The sequence below is a fragment of the Mustela lutreola genome, chromosome X (assembly GCF_030435805.1).
Source record: "Mustela lutreola isolate mMusLut2 chromosome X, mMusLut2.pri, whole genome shotgun sequence".
NCBI classification, from domain to species: domain Eukaryota; kingdom Metazoa; phylum Chordata; class Mammalia; order Carnivora; family Mustelidae; genus Mustela; species Mustela lutreola.
Window position 1 is genome coordinate 28,305,143 of NC_081308.1, and position 20,031 is coordinate 28,325,173.

At 35.9% G+C, this 20,031-nt stretch overlaps 1 protein-coding gene across 7 annotated transcripts in view; it reads right to left on the reverse strand.

The window, feature by feature from the left end:
* The window catches only part of DMD (dystrophin), a 2,248,143-nt gene that overhangs the window by 1,598,943 nt on the left and 629,169 nt on the right, over positions 1-20,031 (reverse strand). For all 7 annotated transcript variants that reach the window (XM_059157899.1, XM_059157902.1, XM_059157904.1 and 4 more), the window contains exons 8-9: positions 4,974-5,155; positions 3,583-3,714 (exon numbers count right to left, since the gene is read on the reverse strand). In XM_059157899.1, coding sequence (XP_059013882.1) covers positions 3,583-3,714; positions 4,974-5,155 — 314 coding nt within the window. The remainder of the gene's footprint in view (positions 1-3,582; positions 3,715-4,973; positions 5,156-20,031) is intronic.

Genomic DNA, 20,031 nt, shown 5'->3' on the forward strand with positions numbered 1-20,031 from the left:
ACAAACTGAGGGTTGCTGGGGGGAGGGGGGATGGGAGAAGGGGGGTGGGGTTATGGACATTGGGGAGGGTATATGCTTTGGTGAGTGCTGTGCAGTTGTAAACCTGGAAATTCACAGACCTGTACCCCTGGGGATAAAAATAGATGTTTATAAAAATTTAAAAATTAAAAAAAAAAGAAGTCAGTGGACACCTAGGTATAGATACATACCAAAGAGCTGGAAATGTGGCTGTAACTCAGAAGATACTGGAAGTTGGTGAATACACATGTAACAACGGTCATCTGCATACAGCTTGAAGCCAGGAAATAAAGTCATATTGATCAAAAAGAGTGTAACACACGGCTCTAGGTATCTTTCATGATGCTCTTAAGGGAGCTCAAAGGGGCTGTCAAAGGGAGTTAGAACAGAAAAAAAGAGCCAGATAATGAAAGGGATACAGAATAGAGATGGAGAAGAACCTGATGAGTCTAGAGGCTAGAGGAAAATTTATTTCAATTATGATGGAAAGCCTGGAAGCTGAAAAAGATGACATTTGAATTGGTAATGAAATATAATTATTTGTGACTATATAAACGAATGAATAAAGTGTAGACTATTCTACAAAGGCGATAAACGAAAGAGTCACAGAACAATGTATTAACAAGATAAAGTGGCTTGATGTGTTTCAGAAGTGACATACACTAGAGGAGATTTAAATGGGTTTAGGCTCAAGGAGAGAAAGAGAAATTGAAGGTGGAAAAGATACTGGGTATTTTTGATATAAAATTAGGAGTAGAATGAGAAGCATGATCAAAGTCATAAAAACATAAATTAAAAAGTATAACCATAAAAAATTGGCCTCCAGCCAAGGATGGACGGCAATAAAGTGATACAATGAGGGCATGCTAGGGGTTCATACCAGATAGTATTTCTTCTTGGCAAATTATGAGAAAAACTCATTTATAGGTAGGGGTCCTGAGGTAGATCAGATTGCTTCACCTCAAGAGGTTTCCAAACTCACAGTATAAACAGGATTTTTAAAGTTTATGTTTCTATTATATCGGGAACTTTTAAGATAGATCACAAATTTTACTTTTTTCCTCAGAGGGGACAGTCACCCACATAGCTCGCTCTTCTATTATGGAAAACGTCACCCCCTTGGTAGACCAAGTACACATCTCTATAATGAAAGGCTCCCATGGAGTCCAGTTTGGCTGGTCTTGAGCTCATTTGAAGTGGATCAGATACAACCTGTAGGGAGCAGTATAGGCTCAGCCCCTCTGAAAAACACCGCAGGGGAAAAAAAAAATTTAGGTATCATTAAGACATGAAATTATCAAACATGTAACATCATCTTCTGAGGTGCTTCCTTTAGAAATGGGCAGGATACATCATTCCTCATCAATTGTAATTCCTGCTTCTTCTTTTCTAAAAGACGCCATTAGTTTTATCTCAGTGGTTTATGCTAAATAAAATAGGTAAATAAATTTGTTGAATATTTTTATTTTGTGACGCATTATATAGTTTGTATTTATTCAAAGGTAGAATGAACAAATAGAGTCTAGCAAAATTAGGTCTACTTATAATTACTTCATTCAGGAGTCATACCTGAGCAATGCCTTAATGGGGTGGTAATGAGGTAAAAATGTGCTGCCAGAATAGGTGTCAGAGAAAACCTTCTGGAAAAGGCAGCTCGATAAAGTGATAATGAGGGGGAAAAAGAATTCATCTCTTTGTCTTGGCTCACACTCCTTTGTTTTAGGATGCACCCCTGTTCTTTAAGACTTGGAGGATGGGAGAATGGTGATGACAAGAGTCTGGAGAGTCACGTGCTCAGGAGGGTGGGGGGTGAAGAAGGAGAGAAAGAAAAGGGCAGATACAGGAAACTTCAAAGGCAGATAAAAATAGCATCTCCCACCTCTCCAAAGTTGTTATAAGGATTTCCTTAGTTCATACAATGTGCATACAATGTGGCTTAGAGAAACACTCAGTAATGAGTGGCCGAACTATTTTTATTTACTGATAATGAGAAAACTGATTAAGTCCTCTTGTTCAAGATTATACAACTAACCTTTGTAAAAACATGGATGGGAATTTAACTGAAAATGAGGCTGAGTCACACAAATGCTCTCAGCCAGTCTCCTTTGTTCAACTTTGCCAGAAAACTAGCCAAGGGCAGAGGGCCTAACTATGCCCTGAACTATGCTTCCCTGGAGGAAGCCATGAGTGCTAAAAATTTTCATCCTTATGCATAAATTCGCTGTGTAAAATAATCACTAATGAAATACAACCATGATTCTAAAAAATCAATGAGCCTCCAAACACGCACACTTTTTTCACCATATAAGATCAGGTCTACAATTTCAAAATTCTCATTCATAATTAGTTTTGACAAAGTCACTCCATTAAGAGCTTTTCAAATTGCTCTACAAAACAAAAGAGTTTTCTTCTAAAAAGAATTTCTTTTTTTTTTTTTTTTAGATTTTATTTATTTATTTGACAGACAGAGATCACGAGTAGGCAGAGAGGCAGGCAGAGAGAGAGGAGGAAGCAGGCTCCCCACTGAGCAGAGAGCCAGATGCAGGGCTCCATTCCAGGACCCTGGGATCATGACCTGAGCCAAAGGCAGAGGCTTTACCCCACTAAGCCACCCAGGCGCCCCCTAAAAAGAATTTCTAATAAATTTCACAAGTCAAGCACATTTCATTTCCATGTGCTAACATATACCAGGCTATAATTTCTTATGTTTTAAGGTTTCCTATGACACTGAAATAATGGAGAACTCCACTGAGAAGCTTCCTTATGTGGAAAGTGTTAAATGGTACATAGAACCTAACCTGGTTTGGGTGTGACGGATATTCTTGTATAAATAGTACAGAGCGTGTTATATACACATTTAAATTAGTCAAATTAAAGTGTATTATATGAAAAAAGCTTTTAGTTATATTTTCCTTTCATTTTTTAAGGGGAAGGCAGAGGGAGAGAGAGAATCTTAAGCACGCTCCATGCCCAGTGCATTACCAGATGCAGGGCTCAATCTCACAACCCAAAGATCATGACCTGACCTGAAGTCACAAGTTAGACCTTTAACCGACTGAACCACCCAGGTGGCTCTGCAGTTATATTTTTCTTAAATAGTATAAATATATTTTTTATATAATGAAAATATAATAAAACATCTATATGGAGTGTATGTTTCCTTTAGGTATCAGGTATCTAGAAAAATCTCCCCAAATAGTGTGATTAGTGAATTTCATCCACTTCTCCACTCTTTTACAAATTACATATATCAACCTTTAATGATGTTTTTGTATAACCATTGGTAGCCTTTATGAAAGAGAACCTTACAGGTAAATTATATAATGAAAGCACACACCCACTATTATAAGAGTCCCCATTCATGAAGAATCAACCTATGTTAAACCTAGGGGAGTCACAATAACAAAACAGCATCATGTGAGAACATCTAACACAACTGGTAATATGAAACTGCTCCTGATGAAGGAGGAAAAGGCACTGCATAATTCAAACAAAAGCTATGTTACATTTTCTTGGATGAGGAAATTCTTTGGTTTCTAGAACAGAGAGTAAATGTTGACAGACCTGTGAAGGAAGCAGGCTCCGTGTGGGTTCAGAGGTGGCGACGTAAGCAGCCTGTGTGTAGGCATAGCTCTTAAATCGAGGCTTGGGAGAGGAAGGAGTTCGTTCATAGCCCTGTGCTAGACTGACTGTGATCTGCAGAGCAGGGTTGGGGGAAGGGGACAGAGGGGAGGAGGAGACATCGTAAGTAACCCTGGAAGGACTGCTTTCCAACACACTAGAAAAAACAAATGTTAAATGGAAACAGTGAGACAAAAGGTTTAATTTGAAATGCACATAGTGCTCTTGCAAACTGGTACACTTGCACAATTCTTGTGCTCAGGGTCATGGTGGAGAGCAGGTACTCAGGGAAGGAATAAGGGCGGGGATTAACTGTAAGGATTCCATACAGACACAGCTCTGGCACTCGTATGGGATGATGCTCTTCAGTTTGGCAAAAATGGGCATCCAAAAGCAATTTTCTCTGAACCCAAAGTAAACAAAACCAGAATTCATCAAGTCAAGTTCCTGAAAAGGACTGGAGCTTTCATAAGCTAAATATGGAACTGCTTAGGAGAGTGAGAAAATTAGGCCTAAGATTAGCTTTCCACACCTTCGGCAGAAATTGTGCTAAAAGCTTTTTTTTTTTTTTTTTAAGGCTTTTTCATCATTGTTTGTGTCAAAAAAAAAGTAAAAGAAAACACCCCAAAGAGCCACTGTTGGGAGCAAGAACCATGTCATAAAAGAATCCCACTAGATCCTGTACAATCATCAAAATCTTTATCATATGTATTCTCCCTTTAACTTTTATTTAAAGTATTATAACTAAACTACTTTTATCAAAAATGTTACCTTGAGTAAAGAAAATTTGTTAATACATCAGTATGTTGCCACTAAAAATAGGAAAGTATTATTAAACAGACTTCTTGCCTTCTCTCATACTCGCTTTGTTCTTTACTCTCATTGATATTAAGTTTCATACATATGAGCCTATCTTTTATTTTAATTCATTTTGCATAATGGAAATGCAATATATTGTTTTTCACATTCCTATAACATAGTACATATCAACAGCAGAGAATTTTAATAATGTGCTTTGAAAACAATATTATGGTCCATTATATCAGATTAATATAATCTATCTATAGGTAGATATATATATATATAGAGAGAGAGAGAGAAACTCTATAAGCCTGTATATACATATTATACATATAATATATATATACCCACGTTATGCTACATAGACACATATATTTGTGTGTATGTATGTGCGTATATACACATGCTATGCTATGCAGACATATTTATCATGCATATACCCATAGATAAAATAGATATTTATGCATATGAGGACTAAAAATGTATATGCGATAGAAAATATCATTGATATTAGGTACTCTTTTGACATTTACCTGTTGAGAATAGTGCATTTGATGATGTAACTGAAAATGTTCTTCTTTAGTAACTTTTGATGGCCTTGGCAACATTTCCACTTCTTGGATGGCTTCAATGCTCACTTGTTGAGGCAAAACTTGGAAGAGTGATGTGATATACATTAAGATGGACTTCTTATCTGGGTAAGTGGTGGCAACATCTGTAAGCACATTAATACCACACATCAATTTTTGGTTTCTATATTCGAGTCTCTGAAAGGCGAATGAACAAATCAATGTTACAGGAAAAAGACACATTAATGAGGACTCGATTGCCCACAAATGTCCTCCAGAGACTAATTAGAACATGATAATCAGGCTGAAAATGTCCTTCCAATTTGGCAGACCAATGAGAGGAGCACTAAAGTTAATTTCTTTTCCTTGTTCACATAAAAACTTCATTCCGTAATACTTTTTCCTAAGTCAAATTGCCAAACTAGCCCATCTAAGAGAGTGGTTTTCATTAGATAAGAAACACAAATAAAACATTATATCTTCCTTTCCATGGAAAGCTATATTAACTTGTCAATGAAAATGGTGCATGGTAATTAAACAATTACACGAAAGAGCTTAATGCCTTGGCTTCCAGTAAGGAAAGCTTGCATCATCTAATCAAATTTTTGCTGGTGATTAAGTACATAAAGAGCAAAATATGTCTCTGTGTTGAAAAGAACCATGTATTTCCACAATAACAGTAAAATAAAACAACAGTATACCATATGTATATGATTTCTAATATTCCTTCAATATTTAAAAACATTTGTTTACATTTTGGTACATCTGTTAACGTCAGATGTTACCTTCCTTCTCAGACTCTAGAGATAAATTTAAAAGTCCTTCACATAAAGTTGATCAGACATTATGTTCTTTGCCACATCCAGGGAATGAAAGAAACCCAGCATTTAAAGTCAATAATAATTTGTAATAGCACACATAGTAAGTGGCACCTCCTTCTAAAGGTTCTCTTGCTACTTGGCCTTACAATTTACCCACTGTGTTCAATCCAGGAAACCAAGATGTAAAAATAATCCTTTATGTGAAGTGTATCATTAATCCTGGAAGTGTTAAAACATAAATCCTGGCAGGAGGCCAAGATAACTATGCAGCAATGTGCCAGGCATTTTTCTTGCCATAAATTTAGCTTAACTTAACTAGCATTAAAAGATCTGTTTTATCTTAAATATGTATATTCTGGTCAGGTATTCAGATCACGAGTAAAAAAGCCAACAGTCAAATCTCAAGCCCACTAACATAAAAGGAAGGTTGAAAAAGTCACTTAGTCAATCCCTTCACAACTAGCAGGAATGTAATTAGAACAACATTTTTAAAAAGATTTATTTACTTGAAAAAGAGAGCACACATGTGTGAATGGGGGAAGGAGTAGAAGGAGAGAATCTCAAGCAGACTCCCCTCTGAGCATGGAGCAGGGCTTCATTTCATGACCCATAAGATCATGACCTAGGCAGAAACCAAGAGTCAGATGCTTAGCCAACTGAGCCATCCAGGTGCCCATAGGGCTATTTTTAATATATTTTTAAAAATATTTTATTAGAAAGAAAGAATGGGCGGGGGATGGGAAGGAGCAGAGAGAGAGGGAAGCAGCAGACTCCCTGCTAAGCAGGGATATGGGGCTCAATCCCATAACTCTGGGATCACTACCTGAGCTGAAGGTAGACGCTTAGCCTACCGAGCCACTGGGCACCCCTATTCTTTTAAAATATTTTTGAAAAGAGCTACAGAGGAGGAAAAAGTCAATATTCCTTGGTCTGCTTCTATCCATAGCATAATAGAATACTTCTCTTTCTCTTTTTTTAAAGATTTTATTTATTTGAGAGAGAGTAAGTGCTAGAGAGAGAACACACACAAAGGGAGAGAGAGAGAAGCAGGCTCCCCAGTGAGCAGGAAGCCAGATGTGGGATTCAATCTCACAATCATGGGATCATGACCCATGCCAAAGGCAGATGTTTAACCAACTGAACCACCCAGGCATCCTTAATAGAGCACTTCTCAATTTTTAATGTGCATATGAATCACCTGGGGACCTTTTTCAACTCAGAATCAAACTCAGTATGTCAGAGGTGGAACCTGAAGTTCTGCATTTCTTACAAGCTTGCAGGTGATACTGACACTGCTGGCTTGAAGACCATTAAAAGGGTTGAGAAATATTACACAGGAAGCAGACTGTCCTATCATCTGCCACTTCATTGTTTTGCCTTTTCTCCCCCAAAACGATACTTACTGGACACTTAAGTGCATAGGCTGAGAGGTGCAAATTTATACAATACATATTCTTGGCTCCTTATTATAATTTAATTATTAACCAACAAGCAGTGAAGGTTAAGTTTTGGCAATGATTTTTTTTTTAAGATTTATTCATTTATTCATTTGACAGAGAGAGAGATCACAAGTAGGCAGAGAGGCAGGCAGAGAGAGAGGAGGAAGCAGGCTCCCTGCTGAGCAGAGAGCCTGATGCGGGACTCGATCCCAGGACCTGGGATCATGACCTGAGCCAAAGGCAGCGGCCCAACCCACTGAGCCACCCAGGCTCCCTTGGCAATGATTTTTTTAGGAAGAACTAAGGAATACTTTGTGCATGAGTATCACCTTTCCAAAAAAAAAAAATTTTTTTTTTCTAACTTGGCTTTGAAATTCTGAAGACTGAAACACCCCTTTCATTTGCTAACTGTTTTTTCAAGTGTTCTTTGTATGGTGGATACTACCCTTCTTCACCACATTTTCAACCTCTAAAATGGTTTCTGCTTTCTCACTAGGAACTAGTCAGCCTTATCTGTAATGAGCATAATTCAGAATTCTGTTTATTTTTAGTATTAAGTAGAACTATGCTGTGAGAAAGTCACTGGAATTAAAAAATGTTGGTCTATGACCATTTACTATTATATTATATAGAAACAGGTACATGGATATGTTTGAACACAAATACATGTATGATAAAAATAAAGATAAAAATAAATCAAAAATTATTTCTATTACCCCAAGCAAATGTCAAAAATTATAATACATTTTAACTATATAAAACATCTTTTGGATGGCAGCAAATATTCATAAATATCAATCATCAGAAAAATATACACTATTTGACCAAATTATTGACATTTTTACCCCAATCCATTCATTACCTTCCCATCTCTGAGGTTGTGTGGATTCAGCTGTACCAGCAGGTAAAATCCAAGATTTCTTTTCTTAAAGAAAGGAACTTAGATATTCTAAAATATGCTAATTCACTTCAACATGTATGTGCTAAGACCTATTTTGTTCACAATACTTTAACAGAGTATCCAGGAGATTAACAAGATAGAGAATTCATGGATTCCTCACAATTTGGAATAATAAAATAAATAATAGGAAAAGTACAAAATAATTGCATTGCTGAACAGAATTTAAAATGTGTTTCTCTAACTGGCACAATCATTGCCTAAGTAGATTCAGAGAAAAGAAGAAATTATATATTACAAGGGGACCAGAAAAATCTTTATGAATAGGAAACTGTAATGAGCAGGTATAGGGTATCACTGGCTAGAAATGGGGGAATGAGGAAAGGTATTATAGACAGTGGAAAAGCATGAACAAAAGTGCAGTGGTAAGAGATTAGAAACATCCCAGGAATAGTGCCTTTATATGTCTTAGCCACAGACAGGAGAATAGTGAATAACAAGATACAATGGGTATACTAACTGTGAAACACTGAGAGATCATCAGTAACAAACTAGAAATTTTGACCTTGGTTCAGTAGTTTAGACAGTAAATACTCCTGGGCAAGAGTGTGACAGCACTGAATTTTTTATAAAGTAAAACTGTTAAGTACAGAATGGGGCAAAAGAGAAAAACAGCGGGAGGGAAATAGGAAGCTAGGACCTGATCCAGATAGGAGGTGTTAGAGAAATAAACCAGGCTTTCTAATGAAAACAAAAAAAGATGCATGATAGAAATTCTAAGATAGGTCCAAGATGACTTCATTCTATTTCTAATCATTTACTTCACAGTCTTTGAAAATAACTATATATATAAAATTCTGTCTAAGCCATGAGGGTACAGAGATGAAAAATCTTTGAGTAAAATGGAGGAGGAGGACAGATGGAGGGAAATTCTTGTTCTGTAATCAAAATAACAAGTAGCCACCTACACAAGATTCAGACTTATTTAATCAATTAACTATTACCAGCCTATATGGTCTTGATCATGACTCCTCAAGTCAGCCATTGTCAACCTTTCCCTTCTGGAAGTTGGCTCATCAGAAATTGAACTCATCCCAATGAACAAAATTCTAAATGCAAACCAATTAACAGTGGTGTCACCTGATTAACCAACCATGCTTCTAAAGGTCACAACAACCTACTCACATCTGAATGCTCACAGATCTCCTGACCTCCCAGTTTTTCCCAAAACCTAAGAATACTCTGTTTTGAGAGCCTGGGGTTGACCAGCATAGTTCCATTTTAAGTAAGTGATGCACTCAGCTTTGTCTTTTAATTCCAGATACCTAATAATGGTTTCATCATTTGATAAAATTCAACAGATGACATTCACTTACAAATTAAAAAGTAATGACTTTTTTGGAAGAGAATGTGATGGAATAAAAGAATGAAAAATTCTGAATCTGAATTTAGATTTTTAAAATCTGCACCTAAATATTTATATCTATAGAGATACACCCTTAACATCCTTTACTTCTGTTTCCTCATCTGTGAAATAAAAACCAGAGTCCCAATCTCATCATGGTGTTGTGAAGGTCAAATGTATAATGTTTAGAAAAGACCATAAACTTAAATAAGTTAATTTAATTAGATCCTGCTATTGTTAGTATAATGCAATTATTATTTTTTTGTGTGTGTGATTAGTATGAAACCAGATCTAGTTGTCAGAGACTATTAGTACTATTAATGGGAAGCCACAAGAAGCTGGTAGGAAGGAAAGGCAATTCATCATTTATTAAATATGCACAAGGCAATTATTTTGTGCCACTGAATATGCTTAGCCTATGTTATAAGTATACAGTGGGTGAGCCACTAAACAAATAATTATGTATCATACAACGTATGAGAATTCCAAAGAAATTTCATGACTTGGGGATGATCCTCACTTAGGATAAATAACTGCACCTAGCCCCAAGATTGGAGACTTTGTGAACACCTAAATATTTGTTGAGAAACTGAATATAGTAGTTAAAGTCATAGAAATTGATGAGAATTGTGTAAGATTGCAATTGACTTAAAAAATAATGTTATAGATAATAAGTACTATAGCATTTGAGGAGGGTGATAATGATGGGATGTGATTTATATTTTTTTATTATAAGATATTAAAATGTATGAAGTGAAAGAAGTGGCTGTACTCCCAAAATAAGAACCTACAATTTTATGAAAGTAATCTTTGTACTAAAACCCTACTATATAACAGGTTCGCTGCCTCAAAAACCTAAGTTAATAATTTCTAATCTAATCTTTAAAGACATCTAAGAATGAAAATGTTGTGAACCCATAAATATTGCTAGAATGTTTTATTTTATGAACAATAACACTGATTTTGACAAGTGTTTCTATACTAATCAAAATTTTGATACTGAGGGATATAATGAGCAAATAAATCATTGACTGAAATTCCATTATTTTTCAAATGAGGAAACTGAAATTCACAGTAGTTTGGTGGCAATTTCAAAGATTGTCAGAATCAGAATTAGAACCCAGTCAGGGCATCACATTTCTCAATACTTTACCCTCATTCTTGCAGAAAGTGTTATCTTAGTACATTTAAAAACCAAGTATCTCACAAGTCATTACCTAAATGATGATCCTGTGATCCATGTGGTTCCGTTACCAAATATTAATGATATTCTCCATAATAGTAATGATTTCTATATATTTTTAGCAAGAGAGAGAGCATGAGCAGGAAGGGAGAGGCAGAGGAAGAGGGAGAGAGAGAATCCTTTTTTTTTTTTTTTTAAAGATTATTTATTTATTTGACAGAGAGAGATCACAAGTAGGCAGAGAGGCAGGCAGAGAGAGAGAGAGGAGGAAGCAGGCTCCCCGCTGAGCAGAGAGCCCGATGCGGGGCTCGATCCCAGGACGATGAGATCATGACCTGAGCCGAAGGCAGCGGCCTAACCCACTGAGCCACCCAGGCGCCCCGAGAGAGAGAATCTTAAGCAGTCTCCATGTCCAACGTGGAGCCCAACTCAGGGCTCAACCTCACAACCCGGAGATCATGACCTGAGCCAAAATCAATAGTCAAACGTTTAACCAACTGACCCACCCAGTAGTCCCTGATTTTTATTTCTAATAAATGAGGTTTGACAAGAGTAAATATACATAAAAATATAACCTCAGTAGTAATCAAAGTAATGCAAATTAAATAAAGATGTGGGTTTTAAATAATATTCCTTTGCTTATCACATCACCAAAGAATAGCAGAAGAATAACACCAAAGTTGTAGAGGCATCGATGATTTGGTCAAACTGATATTTTGCTGGAAGAGATTCAGTTGGTTCCAAATTTTAAGAAAAATATTTTGGCAATGTTTACTAAAACCTTAAAAATAATCATATTAAATGATTCAGTAATTTTCCTTCTAGGAATCCAGCACAAAGAAATCACCAGAAATTTAAATGATGATTTATATAAACTTCATGTAAAATTTAATCACTATTTACAATATTAAAAGATCTACCATACTAAAAAGAAAAAAAAAATCAAACCATTCTAAGTGGCTTAATAGTTAGAGAAGTAAAGATGATCAAATATGTCATTGTCTATGAATAGCACAAAGCCACTCAAAATGTTGCTTTTGAAGAATTTTTTTAAAGATCTAATTTATTTATTTGACAGAGAGAGCACAAGCAGGTGGGGCAGAAGAGGGAAAATCAGACTTCCCGCTAAGCAGGGAACGTGATGTGGGGCTTGATTCTACAACCCTGGGATCATGACCTGAGCCAAAGGCAGATACTTAACCAACTGAGCCACCCAAGCACCCACTTTTGAAGAATTTTTAAGAAAATATGAAAATAAATTCTTTATAGCATTAAAAGAATAGAATGTACAAATTATGAAGCATGTAATTATAATTTTCCAGAAAAGACTAGGCAAACATACTTCAAGACATTAGTGAAATGGGTAAGTTGGTGGGACTGAAAATGGTTTTCCTTTTTTCTTTTGTCCTATATATATTTTCTTCACTCTCCATTCAGCACTCACTAATTTTATAGTTAGATAATATAGTCTATATCATAATAAAGGTATTTTTAAAGATCAAAAAGAAACAATAAAAATGAAGTTGCCCAAAATTTTCTTGCAGCATGCCCTCACCCTAAAAAAAAAAAAAACAAAAAAACAAAAAAACAAAAACAAAACAAAAAAAAAAAACAGTGTGAGTTTGTCAGGAAACTGGTGCTTTCAACAAAACTGTTCTTGTCTTGAGTAATCAACCTCCAGAAAGTCTGATTAGCCAGCTGGCAGACACAACCTTGAAACACCTCTGGGAAATTTCAACAAGAGGCTCCACTGCCTTAAACCTCAGGTCAGTTTTTTGCCAGGAGAAAGGCAGAAATTAAAATAGCAGATTAAAATGTGTATCATGTATAATCAGAAAGAAGTAGGATTTCAAAGATAAACAGAGGCATAAATATATACTCACAAGGCTGTTTGATCAGCCTTTCACAAGTTTTGTAAAAAAAAAAAAAAAATTAAAAGGACATCATGTAGAAACACTGATCAGAATCATGTCCCACAGCATTTGTATTACAGACTACATAATAAAAATAAATTCAATGTAAGAGAAGGGAAGGTGGTAAACTGGGAAGAAGACACTTGTGACCATAAACTAGACATGGTCAGGTAGATCTGAATGTGAAAATGTGAATACACACAGGTTGAAAGAGACAGAATCAAAAGCCTGTGTCTGACTTCTCCAAAGAAGACAAATAAATGGCTAACAGACACATGAGAAAAGTGTTCATTATCATTACCCATCATGGAAATTCAAATCAAAACCACACTGAGATACCACCTTACACCAGCTAGAATGGCAAAAATTGATGAGGCAAGAATCAACAAATATTGGAGACTGTGAAGAAAGGGAACCCTCTTACACTGTTGGTGGGAATACAAATTGGTACAAATTCTTAGTTTGGAAAACAGTGTGGAGGATTCTCAAAAAGTTAAAAATGCAGCTACCCTATGATCCTGCAATTGTCCTTCTGGGTATTTACCCCAAGGATACAGATGTGGTGAAAAGAAGGAGCACATGTACCCCAATGTTCATAGCAGCAATGGCCACAATAGTCAAACTGTGGAAGGAGCCAAGACACCCTTAAAAGAACAAATGGATAAAGAAGATGTGGTCCAGGGGTGCCTGGGTGGCTCAGTGGGTTAAAGCCTCTGCCTTCGGCCTAGGTCATGATCCCAGGGTCCTGGGATCAAGCCCCACATCGGGCTCTCTGCTAAGCAGAGAGGCTGCTTCTCTTCCTCTCTCTCTGCCTGCCTCTCTGCCTACTTGTGATCTCTGTCTGTCAAATAAAAAAATAAAATTTAAAAAAAAAGAAGAAGATGTGGTCCATATATACAATGGAATATTACTCAGTCATCAGAAAGGATGAATACCCAACTTTTGCATCAACATGCATGGGATTAGAGGAGATTATGCTGAGTGAAATGTCAAGCAGAGAAAGTCAATTATCATATGGTTCCACTTATTGGTGGAACATAAGGAATAGCAGGGAGGGCAGTAGCAGAAGGAAGGGAAAAATGAAGGTGGGGGGGGGAATCAGAGGGGGAGAGGAGCCATGAGAGACTATCAACTCCAGGATACAAACTGAGGGTTTTAGAGGGGGGATGGGGAGATGGGTTAGCCCAGTGATGGGTATTAAGGAGGGCATGGATTGCACGGAGCACTGGGTGTTATATGCAAACAATGAATCATGGAACACTACATCAAAAACTAATGATGTATTGTATGGTGACTAATATAACTTAATTAATTAACTAAATTAATTAATTTTGCTACTTTGTCCGTAAGTAATTCATATTTATGCTATTATAACTGTTATTTTATTTTTTTTTTCATTTTATAATTTTTTATTTTTTATAAACATATATTTTTATCCCCAGGGGTACAAGTCTGTGAATCACCAGGTTTACACACTTCACAGCACTCACCAAAGCACATACCCTCCCCAATGTCCACAATCCCACCCCCTTCTCCCAAACCCCCTCCCCCCAGCAACCCTCAGTTTGTTAAAATTTTTCCAGTTGTTATTTTCTAATAAAAAGAAATACAACTGATTCCAAAGAACTTACTACTGGAAGCAACTGTGTTATCATCTGAGGTTTACAAATGAAGATATTATTATGTCTTCTGATCTCTTAGCACCAGAGTTTGTAAATTATGGGCAATATCATGTCAGTGGACTATCAGTGTTAGATTGTTATTTTCAATTTTAATATTTTTCATCCATCACTACATTCTACATATATATAACTTCCATTTGCATGCCAATGAATACAGCAAGTATATAGCATTCTAATAAGAAAATAACTTGTATATGTCCCCACAAGTTAAATTCCTTAATTCTCTACAAGATCTGTTCTGCCTTCACTAAATTAGGTAATCCTTAATTAAGCCATTCCATAATTTTAGCATTCACTCAGCGAAACAAGTTGCTTTTATCATCTAATAACAGTGTTTCTCATTAAAGGATTATAATATATACTAATGAAAATAATTTGTATTGGTGAAGATGATTGTTTCATAATAAAATTAACCATAAGACAGTGGCTTTCACTTATCCATGAGAAATACTACATAATTCCATCTTTTAAACATCCAATTATTCTTTTTGATATGCTCATTGTGTAGCTAGCAGAGAACTTTCACTATCATCTTGGCACAAGTAGAAAACAGTGTTCAAAATACATAATGCTCCCCTAGGGCCTAAGAGGGGAAAAAAAAACACAGAAGATGAGGTGTTTATAGGAGACTTTAGATATACTGAAAACTAGTTCAGCTTTCTGGCATTAACGAAACAATGCTAAATAAATGCAATATAAAATGCAAATAAAAATCATATATTCAATCCAATAAATCATGGCAGCTGAAGATGATGGTTTTGATTTTGATTTTGATTCTGTAAAGTATCAGAATGATAATAATGAGACACTGAAAAATATATTTAACATTTACTGAGTTATTACTTCGTGCCAGGCTATATTCTAGTCTTTGAGTATATAGTGATAAATTAATGATGCGAGGGAGCTATTCCCATGGAACTTTGGTTCTAATGGGGAAGCAAAATTACAAATAAGTACTTTCAAAGTTCTCTATTTAACAACTTGCCAATCAATTCAACCCTATCACCTAGGGTTTATTTTTTTATTTATTTATTTATTTTTTTTTTTGCTTCATTGTATAAATGAAACTGCATTCCACAACTGCATTATCTTTGTTGTACTTTTTTGGGAAGAGGATTAAAGAGGAGTGGGGATTTTGTAGTGTTAATACCAAACATCCACCTAGTGCCTGAGAACAAATGCACAGAAGCTAGTGGGTAAAACTCAATTAAATGGAATTCTCAATAAATCGTGACTTTACAAGTTTCAAATAAGCCACCTTTAAGTTGAATGCTTTTGAACCAAGTGTCAAAGGTCTTCTGTGTTCAGCTAATCAGTCAAGCGTTCTGTCTTTATAGTTTTAGTTCCAAATACAACAAATTTTGAAAAATCTCTTTTCCAGCTACTCACTGAGTTTGTACCTCATTAAAATATATGTATTTAAGATACATACTCCATTTAAAAACTGAGAACAACTTTTCAGGACATATCCTTTAAAACCAGGAGAATAGAAGTTAGTTTGACCTCACAAACAGAAGCTAATCAGGATGGGAGATCAGTGATAGAAAACATTTGTACTTTCTTAACATTCCCTCTACAGGACTACTGTGGAAAGCACTATTGGAGTTTCCATCTGAGAAAGAAATATTTTGGCTCCGTGACATTTAACTCCGCTTCCTTCACTGTCACCTGCTGTTTCTGTGCTTTGCTTCTGATCTAACCAAAATGACTGTTTTCTTTTTTTCCCCATAGTAGTAGAAAAAGGGCATTAAGTTTTGTAAGTTACTGACTGCACATGGTATCTTTCTTACTAGCACAAAATACTCAATTTCCAACCCCTCATTCTCTACAGAGTTAAAAATGGTGGTTGATAAACAATGAAACCAGAATGGAGATGCTCACTTCATTTAACACAGATTTCAGTGGTCATTACGGAGCTTTCCGGTATGTTTTGGGATTTGGAATATGCCTGATGGTGTAAGCAATCTCCAAGGCAAATTCCATAATAACTAGCTTAATGCTGAAACTGTATTTAAGAGCAATCTTTTTCATAACAAATATTATATAAAAAGTAGCCAGTCCATATCATAGAGCTTAGCTTGCTGAATCAAGCATACTCTGAAGCAGGGAATGGATGGGGTCCATATTTTAAAGATGAGCTCAGAGGGCTTCTCTGGCTAATAGTGGATCAGAGAACTAGCTTCCCTGTCTCTGCTCCGCTGATGGCTACAATGTTGCTAAGCCTAATGGATTTTTTTCTACTCTCATTTTACTTGGTAGCTCTCAATAGCACTCTTTCTTCTTACACTGCTTTGTTTTTCTTGGAATCTTTAACACTGTATTTTTCAGGTTTTCTAACTATCAGCCACACTTTCTTAGGCTCTCCTCCTAGCCCAGCCTATTTATATGATAGGAAATTTTGGAAAGATTTAGAGGCCAGATCCGGGTCTTCCCTAGCTACACCTCTCCCCTAGGGTATTATCTTCCAATTATCCCTCCCAAAGTCTCTTAAATATTGCCTATATGCTAATGATTCCTAAATATCTATCTCCAGCTGGGAGCCCTCTCCTCAAGACATCTCTTAAATTTGTTATGTACAAAGGCCGGCCCTCGGTTTCCTTCAAAGACATTAGTCTCCCCATTAATCACCATCTCTGAATATAGCAACAACATGTATGCATTGTGTCAGGCTGTGAACTTAGAAACTGTCCTTGATTTTTCTTTTTTTCTGTATTCTCTATTTTGTTCCATTAACAAGCCTTGTCTTTTCTGCCTCTAAAATGAATACAGGCACCTATTTATCTTCATGTTCATGGTTATTATTTTCACCTGAGCTATGATCCTTGCCTTCTGGGACCATTACATTCATATCCTAACTATTCCCATGCCTTTCAATCCATTCAGTATGAAACAGCTAGAATTATCTTCAAAAAAAACCCCACAAAAATTAAATAGCACTGTCATATTTAAAGCCCTTCAGAAGCTTCTTTGTTTAGAATAAATCCAACCTATTTCTATGCCCTACAAGATACTGTATGACCCAATCCTGTACTCCTTGCTAATGGCAATCTAATGGCCTCTCTCTTTCTTGTCGGTACCTTTCAGTTACACTGGCCTTGTTTCGTATCTGAAATAACAAAAGTCCTTTTATACCTTTTGGTCTTTATACTTGCTATTCTCTTTGTCTGGAATATTTTCCCCATCTCTTTGCATTTTTGGTTCATCCTTTTCCATTAGGTTTTAGCTCAAATGGCACGTGAGATGCATTTGTTGATCACCCTATTTTTAAAAACTCATTCCCTTTCCCTTCATTTCACAGTGACTTACTTCCTTTATATCATCTGTCACAAACTGCAATTATTATGCTTATTTATCTATTCCTTTGCTATAATTTGTCTCCCTATGATAATCTAAGTATTACAAGGGCAGGAACTTTCTCAAAACTGGTTTACCACTTACTGACAAATAGGTACTCAGTATTTGTTAAATTAGTAAATGAATGAATGAACAGATAATTATGGCTGCAGGGAATCAAGTTATCAAGTTTCACTTCAGTGGAGTAAATATAGAATAAGACTCATGTTGGAAATTGAGAACTGGATGGAGAGGAAAAAAGCATTAAAACAGAGATAAGCCAGCAGTATTTATCTCCCACCAAAATCATATTAAAGAGATTCAGTTTGATATTTAATTACTTTTCATTGAGCATCAGTTATGTACAAGGGATTTTATTATGTTTTCTCATTTACCATTCAACATTCTTATGAGTTAGGAATACTGTATAAGGTCATCTGACTAATTATTGATAGTACCAATAAAGGAGAAAAAAAGACTAACCGTAACCCTGAGCTCATATCCTCCTTCTTTCATTTTGGACAAGCTTGAACAGACCGAGCCTCAGCTTCCTATTGTGTCATAGAAGTTTTTTCTTAAATTACTGATGACATTCTCAAAAATGAAACTTGATTTGCATAATATCTCCTGTTCTAGGAAATGGATCAGATTTTTTTTTTAAGTAGTAAGGAAAGAAGCCTTCATTTCTAAATTAGAGAGCATTTAGCATGTTAATCAGGAAGCCTATGAGTGATGATGACAAAGTTAGTACTTTTTAACTTCAAGAATGAAAATACTCAAGCTAATACTCAAGGTACAGGGAAACTAATATTTCATTCATTTTTCCTAAGCTTTGGTACAGACTCCAAAAAAACCACAGTGCTTTACATAGAATAGATGTTCAGAAGTTATTGACGGATATTCATAGGAAAATTTGTTCAAGTACTCTCTGACCCAGGAGAGTAAAAGATAACCCCTTAGAACTTGGATGAAGCACAGCCCTCAGTACTTTAGTACTGTGTTTGAATCCGTGGTGGGTTGGAAGAGTTAAGCAAATGAAAGCCTTGCCATCTCACTAAAACTATGACATGGTCATAGGTAGGATACTACTAAATCATTACAATTGTAAGAGCAGTTCTTTAAATTGAGATATTAAAATAAGAGATTCAGTTAAGAAACAAAGAAAAATTAACAAGCTAGAGAGAGAGATAGATAGGCAGACAGATACACACACCCCGCTACAAAACAATATGGTACTTAAATAACTACTGTGTCTGTCTGTGTGTGTGTGTGTGTGTGTGTGTGTGTGTCTGTCTGTCTGTCTTATTTGAAAAGCAATCCCTCCTTTTGACTAGAGATTAGTAACACCAAAAATGGGTAGAGAGAAGGCAAGGCATGGCTTCTGATTTCTATTTTGGATGTTGGATGTGCATTTTACCCATTTGCATTTTACCCATTTGCAATTTTAAAATTTCTTTTCCCTTTTTCAATGGCTGGACAAGGTTTAAAACTGATATGCTAAATATGACATAGCTACATTTCTTATCACAGCTTCTGGTTCTTCTTGATTTTCAAATTTCAGCTTCTCTCAAATAGCTTTCCTTCAGGTTAAAGCCATGAGTCAACATGGCTCTCCTGATGACTGTGAGCCTCAGGGCTTGGTATAACTAGCTCAATTATTATATCTTGCAAAGTGTGTCTCACTACCCTAAACTTTAGACCCTGTTCAGGCTCTGGTCTTAGACTGGCCAAATGGGCTCCATTTCCATTCTCATCATGACAGGAAACCTCTCTCTTGAAAAGAAATCTCTCACTCAGAAGAAACAGGTCAGATTAATGATCTCGGCTCCAAGAGTTAATCTTTTAGCCCTCCCTGATTTTCCTTTTATTAGTCTGGATTTTATCTCTCACTTTTAAACATTTTTATTACAAAAGCAATACATGCTTATTGTAGTGGAAAATTAAAATAGTACAGGAGTATATAAAGTGAACAGGGAAAGTACCTCACAGCTCTACACCACGCCAGTCCCATTATCTAGAGATAATACTTCTCAGCAAAAGCTATGCTGTCTATTCAACTGTTCATCTGTCCATCTCCCATCAGTCCATTTAGGGATCTATTTATTTATTAATCTGTATTTCTAATGCGATCAAATTGGATAGAAACTATCTATGTATCTACTTTCTTACACAGGTTCGCAAATGTGCCCAGTTGTATAAATCCAAAGCCTTCTTCTAAGAACTCATAGCTCTATATACTTTTGGATAATGAAATAAATTTATTCATGTCTTGATGCCCTCATCAATCAAATGGGACCAATGCCTTTAAAAGAACTTTTTCATAAAAAGATAAATGTAATTACTCAGAA